General features: G+C 52.7%; 1 protein-coding gene across 3 annotated transcripts in view; it reads right to left on the reverse strand.

Annotated features, from left to right (window-relative positions):
- The window catches only part of CAPN5 (calpain 5), a 66,074-nt gene extending 52,499 nt beyond the window's left edge, over positions 1 to 13,575 (reverse strand). The window contains exons 1-2 of one of the 3 annotated variants that reach the window (XM_082055801.1): positions 13,417 to 13,575; positions 12,321 to 12,497 (exon numbers count right to left, since the gene is read on the reverse strand). In XM_082055801.1, the coding sequence (XP_081911927.1) occupies positions 12,321 to 12,380 (60 nt within the window). In that variant the 5' untranslated portion in view covers positions 12,381 to 12,497; positions 13,417 to 13,575. Of the gene's footprint in view, positions 1 to 10,169; positions 10,237 to 12,320; positions 12,645 to 13,416 lie in introns of those variants that run through there. The other 2 variants (XM_082055802.1, XM_082055803.1) reach the window with 2 other exon arrangements.
- Between the last annotated feature and the right edge of the window lie 1,099 nt (positions 13,576 to 14,674).

Here is a 14,674-nt window from a genome sequence, read left to right on the forward strand (position 1 = left end):
AACACCCTCAGAACCCCGTGTTGGCGGCAAACTCTGCCTTGGCAAGAGCATCGCACACAAAAAATGTGCTTGTGGCACCAGCCAGGCCGGCCTTTCTGCTCAACACAGTCGCTACGGACAGATGGGACCTGGACATGAAGGCATCGTGGCGCAGGCAGGAGGAATTAGCTCAAATCAAAGCTGGTGGTAACATCCTGCATCAGACCAGCAAGTGAATCAGGCTGGAGAGATGCAGGATTAGCAGGGCCAGGGGTGAAAGAACAGCAAAAGGTAGTGGCAAAAGCACAGACCCAAAAGCAGTGGGATGAGGAAGGCTATATATAACATAAATAATGAATCATAGAACGGTTGTGGTTGGAAAAGACCTTTAAGATAATCAAGTTGTCTCCTCCAGAAAGCCAGGTGTAGATCTCTAAACATCTCATTTTTTTTCTGTTATGCACTAAATTTGCAAGCCCGCTTTAAATCAAATACTGCTCCAACAGCTACTTAAGCTTCTGCAATAAATTGGCCCATGATTAAAATGCCACCAGGCAGCCAGGCTTGGCTGAGGGAAGCAGAGATAAGATATTCACCACTTTAGGTCCAGCTCATCCCAACCCACTGATGGTTTGGGGAGAACAGAGAAGCTCAGTTTTGGGTACCCCCAACACATGCTTAGATGCTGTTCAGGCCCTGAGCCAGCCTTACCATGGCAGACATGAGTTACATCAGGCTTGTTCTCCAGGCCATAGCAGGGTTAAAAACCCTTGTAGCTCAGCAGAGGTTGCACCACAAGCACTGAAAGGTGAATTAATGGGCTTTGCCAATGCCCAGCCCCTGGAGATAGCCATCGCTCTGCTAACCCTGCACACCCCAGCACCCCAAGCGTGACCCTGGTTAATGATTGCAAAGAGCAGCACAGAGCACCAGGAACAAGGAAACAGAATCACGGAACAGTTGGGGTTGGAAGGGACCTCTGGAAATCATCCAGTCCAACCCACCTGCTAACGCAGGGTCACCAGAGCAGATCACACAGGAAGGTGTCCAGGCGGGTTTGAATGTCTCCAGAGAAGGAGACTCCACAACCTCTCTGGGCAGCCTGGGCCAGGGCTCTGGCACCTCAAAGGAAAGAAGTTTCTCCTCATATTCAGATGGAACCTCCTGTGTTTCAGTCTGTGCCCGTTGCCCCTCATCCTGTCGTTGGGCACCACTGAAAGGAAACACTCCGAAGTTCACCGAGAAGCCTTGGGGCTTCCCCACAAAACCTTCCTGACAGCAGGAACCTTCTCCAGGGCTCTCCTGGGTTTACGTACAGCAGCCAGAACCAGTATCATAGAACCACTTATTCATTCTGGTTGGAAAAGACTTTTAAGATGATCAAGTCCAACTGTAAACGCAACGCTGACACTAAACCTAGAATCATTAAAACGTGTGGGTTGGAAAGGAGCTTCAAAGCTCCCCCAGTGCCACCCCTGCCATGAGCAGGGACATCTTCACCAGCTCAGGTTGCTCAGAGCCCCGTCCAGCCTGGTCTGGGATGTCTCCAGGGATGGTTCATCCACCACCTCTCTGGCCAACCTGGGACAGTGTTTTACCACCTTCATTGTAATAAATTGCTTCCTCACATCTGGCCTAAAAACTTCATCTATGCATCTGTTCAACCCCTCCAGGGATGGTGACTCCACTATTGCCCTGGGCAGCCTGTTTCAATGCCCGACAGCCCATCGGGGAAGAAATTGTTCCCCACATCCAACCTCAGCCTCCCCTGGCGCAACTTGAGGCTGTTTCCTCTGCTCCTGGCGCTTGTTCCTGGGGAGCAGAGCCCGACCCCCCTGGCTCCAAGCTCCTTTCAGGCAGTTCAGAGATCAGAAGGTCTCCCCTCAGCTCCTGTTCTCCAGCTGAACCCCCCAGGTCCCTCAGCCGCTCCCATCACATTCGTGCTCCAGACCCTTCCCCAGCTCCGTTGCTTTTCTCTTGAATGGCTGGAATAGCCCAGGGATGTCGGGCTAGTATCTCCTGGCAAGCCCTCTGTTCAAACACGGCACGGCTCACTCAGGGCAAGTTCTCAGGCATCGGAGAAATACAGCTGAGGAGGAGATGAGTCGTGGATGCAGAATTGAGCCACCTCCATCTGTGGGTCCAGTCGTATGGACCTTCCTTATCCCAGGAGGGTTGTCACCCCACATGTGCATCACATTGAGCACAGACCACCCACCCCTTGAGGTAACAGGAACACTGTGTCCTTCTCAGCACCCATTCTAAACACTTTTATTATTAAGAATTTTTAAAAAATTAAAATGATGTTATCTTTTTAGGAGGGGACCGAATTGTATTTCTATTACTTATTCAGGGCTTCTAATTGAACGTCTGGACCAACTGCTTTTAAATCCATTCACACTGACTCTGCTGGAAACCTCGCACCACATCAATACGCTCGTGCTGGTTTTCCTGTCAGCCGGGCAAAAACATGATGGTCTAAAGACCAACCTGAACCCCTGTGATGTGGCTAAAGGGGAGGACAGAGGCGTCACAGGGCATTGCTGGGGGTAGCCTAGAGAACCCGTTTCTTGGGCACTTATGGGTCACAGGAATGCTTTGTTAAGAGGTTCGGGTGACTGGAAAATTCATTCAGAAAACCCATCAGCTTCTGCAGCCTCTGGGATAATTAAAGCAATTGAGCTTCAAAAGATGCAGAGATGCTGTGCCTGAGGAGAAGAAGAGATAATGGGGCTGCAGTTACTCTGTCATCGTCCCTTCCAGACTAGCTGTGCTGTTTGTCCCTCCAGCTCATCCCAGTCGTCCCTCCTGCAGCTTCAGCCCAGATCATGTCCTCTGGAGCCCTTCTTGTGCTAACCCAGAAGAACCTGCTCTTTTCTAGCCCTTCCTTAGCATTCCGAGCTGTGTCCTTGGACAGACTCCCTAGGTAAAACTAACTCATCACCAAGCCACAAACATCAACAGTGAGACCAAACCCTGCTCCTCGTGCTGCAATTCCAACACATGTTTGGGGGTAAACTCCAGTCTGTGCCCATTGCCCCTCATCCTGTCATTGGGCATCATTGAAGGGAAACACTCTGAAGTTCACCGAGGAGCCCTGGGGCTTCCCCACAAAACCTTCCTGACAGCAGGAACCTTCTCCAGGGCTCTCCTGGGTTTACGTACAGCAGCCAGAACCAGTATCATAGAACCACATATTCATTCTGGTTGGAAAAGACCTTTAAGATGATTGAGTCCAACTGTAAACGCAACGCTGACACTAAACCATAGAATCATTAAAACGTGTGGGTTGGAAAGGAGCTTCAAAGCTCCCCCAGTGCCACCCCTGCCATGAGCAGGGACATCTTCACCAGCTCAGGTTGCTCAGAGCCCCGTCCAGCCTGGCCTGGGATGTCTCCAGGGATGGTTCATCCACCACCTCTCTGGCCAACCTGGGAAAGGCTCTCACCACCCTCAGTGTAAAACATTTCTTCCTTATATCTAACCTAAATCTCCTCCCTTTCAGTTTAAAACCATCACTCCTTGACATATCACAATAGGCCCTGCTCAAAAGTCTGCCCCCAATATCTGTCACTGCTCCCATCTGTGGAAATGCTTTCCAAAGCCAGAGTGGGAACCAGTGTGTCTGCAGGAGGTGGCTCAGGACATGTTACCACCGCACGGTTAAGGTGGAGTGGGAGAACACGGGCAGGGCTGGAGGGCAGCAGCTCCAGGGTGGGGATTAAGCCCCGGCCTCCTCTCCCAGCATGAATCCTGCTGGAAGTCCTTGCTCCTTATCTCTGAAAGTGGTGAAACGCTGGCCCAGGTTGGCCAGAGAGGTGGTGGATGCCCCATCCCTGGAGACATCCCAGGCCAGGCTGGACGGGGCTCTGAGCAACCTGAGCTGGTGAAGATGTCCCTGCTCATGGCAGGGGTGGCACTGGATGAGCTTGGAAGGTCCCTTCCAACCCAAACTGTCGGTGATTCTATGATCTCTTCAGATACCCTCACGCTGCAGCAGCCCTGAACTGGAGCAGCAAGTCACAGGGTATGCACGAAATGTCCCCTGCAACATGGGGAAGAGTTTCACTTCCCCACATGGGGCAAAACCCTGATGTATCCCCAGCGACAGCCTCACATTAGACAAAATAAATCACCACTGTGCTCCAGCATGAAGGACCTGCCAGGCTGCCAAAGGCGAGACTTGCCAGGCAAGCAGCTGATAGACACCAACCCCATCCAACGCCCACGCTCCCGGCTCCTTGCAAAAGCAGAGTTTGCAGCTGCAGCTTTTACCAATGCAAGATTTCCCTTTGCTCAGCAGAGAAATCACCTCCCTTAATGGCCCTGGAGCAATCCTTACAGTATTTACACATGCTCAGACAACTCGCAGGACCAGCTCTGCAAGGCTTTGGGAGCAGCAAGCGTGCAATTTGTCGGAAGCTCTTGCTTACCAGGGTGTGGCTTGCAAAAAATAAAACAAACCAACCCCAAACTCTGAGCAACAAACAGGTATGAATCCTGCTTCACTATACAGGGGCTGGGGGCAATGGTTGAACAAATCAGGATGGGCTGGGAAGGGATGGAGTCAACCCGAGACACCTGCATCCTGCACCAGTGAGCTGCAAAACCTCAAAAAAGCAGAAATGCAGTGTAAACTGAGATGGACTGTGCTCACCACAAAGTAAAGACGTGTTTTCTCGCCCAGGGAATTCACTGTATGAATTATCTGGCGATATAATAATACACAAAACCAGCAACAACAACAAAATCACAGCGGGGGAAAAGCATCTTAGTTTAAGGGATGGGCCGGCAGGAGCAGAGCTGGAGCTTTGCCCTTTTCACCCGGTGATCAGAGACCTGCTGCCTGTCATGCTGTGACTCCGGAGACAGCAATATTACGTGTCCCTTTCCCTGGTGACAAAAGCAGAGCCCTGCCCTGGGCTGCTGCAGTCCTGTTTGATTAGTTATGGCCAGATTGCAGGATAAACCTCAAAGGAATAAACCAGGGCTGCTGCTTCCCCCATCTGATGACGAGCTCCAGGCAGCCAGGGGGACAATTTGCCCGATAAGTTGAGGAGGTCCCTGCATGGTAGGGAGAAGAAACTCTCTCCTATGTATCACTTCAGAGCTCCCCATTAACATCTTCCAGTCTCCCAGCATTAAGGTGGTCGGGATGCTTCATAATCCCCTCTCCCCTTAACATACATTCACAACCGACTGGAATCACAGAACATAAGAGAGCAGAGATGATGCTCCGATGGACAGTGGGAGGACTAAAACTGGTCATTTTTTGCACAAGGGCAAACCAAGGGACATTGTTTTCTGTGCTGGAAGAGTGTTTTAAGGTAAAACGCATCCAAGCGTTATTGAATTGGGACATAACTCCCTAGAGCAGATGAAAGCTGCCTGCGGGATGCAGGAGCAGGAGGGATGCAGAGCTCAGTCCAGCCCCCTCGGAAGGGCTGGATCAGGCCCAAAGGAGATGGTTCTCTGACCTACATGCTGCAAAACCCCACGGGCTCCCAGCACGGCTTTGCAGGGGTATCATCTATCACATCGCCGGCACGGGAGGATCCCTAAATATAAAGAACTGCAATATTGGCTGAAAACGAACACATCATGCAGAAAGGCGAAAGCTGTTGAAGCTCCCCTGACCCAGACGGCAGAGGAGAAAGGATTATTTTTCCCAGAGGGAATGAAAAACTCACTGGCGACCAGTCATATTTCCACCATGACCTCAAAAAGTCACCCCCATATGGTGGCACCAGAATGGGGTCTCTCCTACAATATGAGTCAATTTAGCAGGAGTAACCCTTGGATGAAAAGGTTTCACGGCACAAAGGGGAGAGTGAAGAGCAGGGGAAGGGTTAATGTTGCAGCCAGACAGATGCTCGACTGGTGAAAAAACATCCCCCGTGAAGCCAGTGGGTCTGTGTCCATTTTCTCCAGCACCCATAGCCTGACCCTTTCTCCCTGGGTAATCAAATGGAAGTGAGCAGAGCCGGAGTAATCGCCACCTCCCATTCATTGATGGAGAGACTTTTGAGCAGGGCCTGTTACAATAAAACAAGAGGTGATGGTTTTAAATTAAAGGAGAGAAGATTCAAGTCAGACATGAGGAAGAAATTGTTGCCCCTGAGGGTGGTGAGAGCCTGGCCCAGGTTGGCCAGAGAGGTGGTGGATGAACCATCCCTGGAGACATCCCAGGCCAGGCTGGACGGGGCTCTGAGCAACCTGAGCTGGTGAAGATGTCCCTGCTCATGGCAGGGGTGGCAATGGATGAGCTTTGAAGGTCCCTTCAACCCAAACTGTTCTATAACTCTGTCATTCCCCATCTACAGTGCTGCCTGTGGGTCCAGAGAGATGGAGGAGCACCTCCTGGCCCAAAGCAGTTCAACACAAGCCCATCATTGAGCCTCTGTGCTCCACGAGCAGCTCAGAAGAGCAGGTGAAGGCTCAGGCATGAAGATATCAGCAAATAAACCATACCCGAGTGTGACCCACAACACGATCGCACGAGCAAAGGACAATGGATGCCTCTTTATGGGCTGAAAGCCTCCTGAGGGTATGGCAGAGGCCTCAGCTTTGGATATCTGCAGAGAAGGGAGTTGTCACCTCTAGAGACAAGCGAGAAGGAGGAGGGAGAGTGCCTGATCCCAGCCTTCAAGGCACAGCTGCGTCCTTCTCATTTGCCACATATTAACTTGCTGCTGCCCCTGCTTGGAGCCAGCGTTAGGAAAGGGGTCTTGGCACCTCTGGAGCAGTCAAAACCATCCGGTAATGAATGCACAAGCGTGAGCAGATTTAAAGGATGCACCCATTCTTAGCATCATCATATCCCAGCACAAACGCTGTCTAAATCTCCTCTTGGGATCAGATCCAAAGCCTTCTTAAAGCATCAAAGCTTCGTTATTAATCTGTGCAGCAAGCAGGGAAGGGAGAGCTGTATTTTTTTTCTTTCTTTTTCTTTTGAGGCATAATCAAAGACAAAAAATTATCTCAGTCACATGTCTGGGCTTCATCTGCTTCACGCCTGGTCTGGTCCTGCATCGGCTGACACAGCCCTTCCCAAAGGAGATACCAGGACAGGGTGTCTGGACCAGAGAGCCCTGGCCTCCTGCATTGACAAGCCCCAAATCCTCTTTGTCTCACAGTCAAGCACCTTAGAAAAGAGGTGATGTGCCCTAATTCACACTCTGCTACCCTCGTCTGATGGAGTGCGGTTGCAGAGCCTCTAGATAAACCTCACAAGTTGAACTGAATGAATTCGCAGCCATTTGTCCTCCAGTTTAAACAGCTCTTCTGGTGTTCACTCCTTGGATGTATTTATAGGCAGCAAGCACATCATCCCCTCTCCGCCTTTGTTTCGCTGGGCTTTTATAGCCTCGCGTAACAGCTCTCCATCCCTCTGATCAGCCTCACAGCCTGTTTCCCTGCACCTGCTCCCGCTGAGTTAATCCCTTCTCAAGCACCAGATCTCAGATCTTGGTCCTTCCACATTAACCCTTCCAAACCCTCGTCCCACCAACACGCTTTGCCTGGTTCCCCTCGCCTTTTTTTGCAACGTTCCCAGAGGCACCCCGGACCAAAACAGCCCCAAGTCTCGGCTGTCCCAATGTGATTCAACCCCCAAACACAGCACAAAGCCCCACTGCATGGCCTGATATCTGTCCTAGGGGACATCCCCACACCCTGCAACATCCTTGAGGTCAGACGGTTCCCTCCAGCCGAGCATTTCATCCGCTCCATACGGACGATGCCTCAGCTTGGTTTTGCAAGCAAATCTTGGCATGAAAAATGAGAATGAGCTCAGATCTTTCCTTAAAGGCTTTCAGCAGATTTAAGCTCTCCCATGTGGGGTTAATCTGGTCGGCGGTGCACTTTGCCACGTCCTCTAGTCCCCAGCAGAAATCTTCTCCACTGACACATGCACTAAGTGTGTAAAGCCCCATCAAGTCCAGATAACGGAGATCTGTAGCATCTTCCTTTGCACAAAAATGAGATCAAAGCTACAGGTCGGTCCAGCACAGCCCCTTGTGGTCACAGCCCTGGATTTCCACCTCTCTCCACCCCAGGGGCTTGATGGTGCCCATCCATCTCCGGCTAAAAGAACTCAATTGAACAGACAACACAGAGGGGAAAACAGCAGCTGAGGAGGGATTTTGCTGGGCTCAAGGCCATGCCAAAGCCCCGCCTAAGTCATCTATTACCAGAATGGGCAAAGATGCAGGGCTGCTGGCAGAAAGGGTCGGACTTGACTCTGCCACAAACCCCTCAAGTGCCTTGGTCATGTCACTTTGCCTCCCTTCTTCTGTGTCACCACTTTGCAGACAGGATTATTGCTTCTGCGTGTCACATGGCGTGTCCCTGGGACACGACAAAGGGGCTCGATTTCTGCTACAGCAAACCCCGCTGCCTTCCTCAAAACCTGCTTTGCCTTTCGCTAATGCCTTGATCTTCAACTCTGCTGCCAACGAGAAAGTTTTTCCCCAACCAATTCTGGCACATGGCTCCTGGCAAGCGCCAGACACTGAACAAGCCAGACCCCACGCACGCAGCAGCATTTGTACGCACGCACCCCTTGCAGGGGGGATTTAGACCTCCCATCCAGCTCCCAAGTGTGGAAGGTCTCTCAAAGAACATTCATCAGTCCCTCCTGGGTTTTAAGACCCTGCTGCCTGGCTGAGCCCCAGGTGATTCGCATTAAATAATCACTTAAATAAGTAGGAGGCAGCATGTGTTCTTGGGAAGGGGTCATAACAGATATGCCTGTAGCAAGATGTTGCACCAAGAAGGGGCTATGTGGTGAACACCTGGATCAGGCCCCAGCTCCACCATCCACGCCTGGCTCTGCTGCTTTTGCCCCTTCCCACCTCTTGTGGCCCCAAGGATGCTCCCAACAGGTGATACGTGCTCTCGCCTGCATCCGTGAGCTTGTCCCTCCTCACTTCACTGCACCTGCCTTGGGTGACCGACCACCCACATGCAGAGTGTGGGGTGGGAGACGCAGCTGCAGGGACCCTGTGTTGCCTTTGCCCCAGTATAACACCAGTTCAGCACACCAGTGTGAGACTGGGATGGGAAGCCGGCACCCTGCCCTGACAGACTCGAGCATCCCAAGATATGAGAGTGGATGGAGATAAGAGGCGCCCCGGGGAAAGTCTGCAGTATGGTCCTTGCTGGATGCGGCGAGAAAAGCAGCTGAGGATTTAACATCATCCCTCGCTGCCCCGCTTTCATCTCCATTCGCCACGTCTGCCCGCATTCCCCACCAAGCTCAGAGCTAACGCAGCATCCCAGCAGAAGCGTCATGGTAATCAGTAATAAATAATTGCTAACTAATCCAAGCATCACACACAGGTGGATCTGCAGGGCCACGCAGCTGCTGGAGTGGGAGGCGAGGGCTGGAGGACCACAGCCACTCGTGATGGGACACTCTCCACTAGGGCTGTTTTCTCAGGTTTAAAATAACATTTTTAGGGCAGGAGGAAAGAGAGAAAGGGATGATGCTTCCCACCCTGGGGATACGGGAAATCCAGGTTCATATCCCTGCCTGGAAACCTGAAGAGACCTCCATTCCCTGCGCTCCAGCAGCAGCCTGGCCTGCCCCGGGGGCAGGAGCTCCATCTCGCCTTAACTTTCCATGCAATTTACTAAAAGCCCTTGGATTTATCCCAAAAACATGGAACAAAGAACCGTAGTGAAACCTCAGGATATTTTCCCAGCGTTGAAATCCTGCTCTCCAGCCAGCGCTGCTCTCTGCGAGGCCTCGTTGCTCAAAGTTTCTGTCCAGCTTGGCTCTGCCAGCAGAACAAGCCCAGTCTGGGAGCAGCTGCAGGGTTTTAACCATCCGGGGTGCAACTTTCAGATGCACCAGCCCCAACTTCCAGCATCCCCAAAAACTAGACCAGCGCTCGCTAAATGCAAAGCCAGCAACGTGCCCCACGCAAGGCAGTGCAGGGGAGGAGCGGGGGTGCCCGCTTTTGGCTTTTTTTTTTCCCCAAAATAATCTTGCATGCACGCACCCCCCACCACAACGCGGCTCCCCCCGGTCCCCAAAGCCACAGGTGCCCTGAGCATCCCCCGAGCGGGGGGCTGGACCCCGCGGCAGGGCGCGGAGCTGCCGCCCCACGGAGAGAGCAGGAGCGGGGGGGGGGGGTGCAGGGCCAAGCCGCCCCCCCGTTCCCCGGGGCCGGGGTTCGCCTTACCTGCCCGCTGCCGGTGCTGTTGCCCGATGCCGGTGGCCGCTGCCCGCAGCGTTTCGCCTCCCCGCAAGCACCGCCCCGACGGGGCGGGCAGCAGCCGCGCCTGCGCTGGGACCGCGCCGGGGACCGCACCGGGACCGGGACCCGGAACCGGGGACGGGAACTGGCGCCGGGAGATGGGGACGGGGACCGGCACCGGCACCCGGGAACGGGAACCGGGACTAGGAACCGGGACCCAGGAACAGGAACCAGCAGCAGGGATAGGAACCGGGACCCGGGATCGGGAATGGGCACCGGGAATAGGAACCGGGAATACGGACCCGAACCGGGGACGGGACCCGGGACCCGGGAGCGGACACCGGGAATAGAAACTGGGACTCGGTAACAAGGACCCGGGGCAGGAACCGGTACTGGGAATAGGAACTATCACCCGGGAAGAGGGACCCGAACTGGGGACGGGAACAGGAACCGGGAATAGGAACCGGGACCTGGCAACAGGGACCCAAACCAGGGACAGGAACCGGCACCAGGAATGGGAATGGCCACTGGGACCTGGAACCGGGGACAGGAACTGGCACTGGGAATAGGAACTGGGGCCAGGAACTGGGGCCAGGGAACGGGAACCAGCACCAGGACCCAGGAACGGGAACCGGGACCGAGAACCTGCACTGGGAATAGGAACTGGGACCCGGGAACAGGGACTTAAACCGGGGATGGGAACCAGCACTGGGAATGGGAACTGCCACCATTCTGGGACCCGGACTCGGTAACCAGCACTGGGAATCAGAGCTGGCACTGGGAATCAGAGCTGGCACCAGGAACCAGGACCCAGAACCGGGAATCGGAATCGGAACTGGCATAAGGACCGAGAACCGGCACTGGGACTTGGGAACAGGAACTGGCACCAGGCACCTGGGACCCAGAATCGGGAATGGGAACCAGCACCAGGGCCGATAACTGGCACTGGGAAATGGCGCTTCCCACCGTTGGGTACTGGGATTGTCACTGGGAACTGGGACTGGCACTGCCTGGCCCTGGGAAGCGGCAGCGGCAGCAGCTGGCGCTGGGCCAGGACCTTCACCCGTGACTGGGGACCAGTGTGGTAAACTGGGAACCCCACTGGCAAGCGGGATTTGGGACTGGCATTGCTCAGGCACCAGGACTTGGGATCTTCTTGGGAAACGGGCCCTTTAGGGAGCTGGGGAACTGGGACGGGGAACTGGGGCTGCCCAGGCACCAGCACCACCAGCTGGGTCTGGGGAACTGGGACCAGTGCCTGCATCACCTGGGCACTGGCAGCAGCAACTGGGACCTCCCAGGCACTGGCACTTGGACCAGCATTGGACCAGCACTGGATACTGGGACAGAGGTCCAATGGAACCCAGCACCGGAACTGGGAAGTGAGCAAACTGGAGCACGAGCCCTGCACACCAGGGCCACCGAGGCATCAGGCAGCGTTAGGACATCACCCATGGGAGGGTGCAAGGGAGAGTCATCAGGATTTGGGTGCAAAGGGGACATCCCCCAGTCATGATCACTGGTGTTGGAGACACGTTTTCCAAGCCAAGACCAAAATTATTCCCCTTTTTTGTTTTGCAAGAGGGAAACTGAGGCACTAGGGAGGGTGTTCAAAGGCTGGGTGGGTGCTTGGCCCCCCTGCACATCCATGGAGGTGGACATGCAATGGGCTGGTGATGGGGATACAGAGGCTGGACCGGCTGTGCCCCCATGGTGGAAAATGTACATTCCCAGCCCACAAATATACATCCAAGAGGGGAAAAACAAACATGACCCACCCAAAAATATACCCGCTAGGGTGGGAAGGGGCCAGGGGGCTTTTACAGACCCTGTGTCACAGGCAGCTCCGATCTGATGCTCTGACTTGACACACGAGCTTTATTGGCTCTATTCAAGGTTTATCATAAATGAGGCCAAAAAGAGATGGCGAGGGAAGAACAATTAAAGGAAACGTTTGTAAATGATGGGAATAAACTTTTCATATCCAAAATTACAGGCGATCGGACTCTTCTAAACAACAAGAAGCTAAGGGTTGGCTGCTGCCTGACAGCCATGGAGTGAAAGCCTAAGGACATCTTGTCACGTTTGTGGCGATGCGGTGAAATTTGGGTGATAAAATTAGAAAGGGGGACATACCTGGAGCAGCGTTGGCCTGGCATGGGCTCCTGGTCCCACCGAGGTGTCACCTGCAGCCATCCACGGTCACCACGAGTCCTGTGGGTAATTCACCTCCTCTGGGGTCGGCCACTTCACCAGGTTTCTTATTATCCGAAACCCTTCTGGACTTCTCATATTAAGGTTCTTGGTATTTTCCTGTTAAAATGATACGATAATTTCATTACTTATTCAATTCACGCAATATTTGTGTTACAATGATTTTAATTTCTTGATTAGTTAGAGGAGTAGGGAAGCCAAAAATCTGTAGTTCCATGAATGCTTTCTTTGGCAGCAAAAGCCATTTTCTAATATTTTCCTCCTCTTTACTTCTTTTCCCCTCCACCCCACACATCTCAGGGCTTGTGCTCAAAACCAGGGTCCCAATTCACACACTCCTTTTCTCTCCCCTTATCAAAAATCACCTAGGAAAAACAACCTAAATCACTGTGGGTTTTAGGATCCCATATTTAGGACCCTAAATTAGGTTTGGAGCCTGGCTGTACATAGCACGGAACCATCACCCCCACCATGGTGGGAAACTCGGGCAGCAAAAGGCAAAGTTTAAAATAAAGAAAGATAAACCTTCAATCTCTGAAGGTTTATAAGGGGGAAGAGTGGACCCTAAACAGGTCTCCAACCCCAAAATCATCAGTAATAGCCCTAAAAGCAGCTGCCAGGCAGACTCAGGCAGGGATGGATGCTGCGAGGACGGGAGCGTAGTGCCTGTTTTGATTTGTGATGTGCTTCAACAGGGAGATGCTCCATCAGCGTTAATTAATTAATATTATCATCCATCATTCCTCCCACCGGTACAGACACCTTCTGCCTGGTTAGCTGCCGTGGGCTTGATTTAACAGCGATGGAGGTAAATAGATAAATTCCTATTGCACCGTTTCACCTATTTGACCCCAAAGCTGCTAAGGGGGATCATCTCGCTACTGGGGATGCGGGGGAATTTGTCATCCGGGGGTGCTGAGTGATGCTGTGCAGTGCAGGACAAAGGAATGAAAAAGAGGAGGAAGGCAAAATGAAAAACCGAGAGAAAACAATGAAAACCAAGAGAAAACGGGCTCACCCTCGAGACGCATCAGCAGCAGGAGCTCAGCTTTTATTTTGCTAACGGGCTGCAAAGCTTTAGGGAAAAGCTCCTCCGCCAAATTAAGGCAGCGAGGGGGTCCCCAGCCACCCCCATGTCCCCGCAGGGACGTGGAGCTCCAGCTCGCTCTTGTCACAGGCCCAGATCTTGCCGATTAACTTAGTTGCGTTTTCGCTTTCAGCCTCGGCGGGGGAAGGAAAATTACGTAAATATGGTTTATAACGAAGCTTCGTTGCTTCTCAGTGTGATGCGAATGAGGCCGTGGTGATGGGGGTGACGCGAGGGGTGGACAGGAGGGAAGGAAGAAATAGCAATGCTTTAAAACCGGACCCCAAAAATAAGTAGGAATAAGGTAAAAGGCAAAGTGCAGGAGGGAAATTGAAGCTGGTGAGGCCTCCAAAAAATGGGATTTGGTTGTTCCTTCTGGGATTTCAAAGCAGATGACTTAGTGAGGATTTCCTCCCTCCCGGGATTAACTCTCACGCAGGGCACCCCCAAGGTGAGGTTTGGTCCCAGGGGTGGTTCAAGATGAGCATCTGCCTGCCCAGGGTGGTGGGAGGTGAAGAACTGCCCGGTCCTGCCGCCCCCGCTCCTGCGAGGCCAGTTCTCCCCCTCCGAGGGCACATTCTGGGGGAGAAAAGTGACAAAATGACTGCAGGTGGGTGGCTGGTGGCCGTATCCTCATTTTTTTACGTTGCAGAGATGTGGGGAGCAACCTCTGATGGCCCCAAGATGAGCTCTCTCAACCCCACCACACTGCCGCCTTCTGCTCCTCTTTGAAGACACCAAGGAACGAGCCTACAACGATTCCTCCGTTGGTCCTTCCACACTAGAATTAAACCTAATTTTTCTGAATTCTGCAAAGTTGTTTGCTCCGGTTGCAGCCTCTGGAATACCAGTAATGTATTCTCTCCTTTCCCTCTCCACATGATTGCAGCATAATCTCCTCCTCACTTGATTTATTTAAGCAGGCCTTCAGATGCTCCAGTAATGGGAGTCATTTAGGTCCCTCTGCAGATATGTATTTATTTATTGCTGTTCATTTAAACTGCAGCGCCAGTTGGCAGGAGAGAGACAAGGCTGGGGTCACAAGGATGTTAAATTATTCGCTGTCAAAAATAGCTGGTTGAGAAAAGTTAAATTAAGCAAGGTCGTTCAAGGTCATAGTCAATCACTGGTGGGAGGAGAAGGGCATTAATTAGCTGTTTTATTTATGGGGGTCATCATGACCAAAGGA

Source organism: Streptopelia decaocto (genome assembly GCF_964273445.1).
Source record: "Streptopelia decaocto genome assembly, chromosome: 1".
NCBI lineage: Eukaryota > Metazoa > Chordata > Aves > Columbiformes > Columbidae > Streptopelia > Streptopelia decaocto.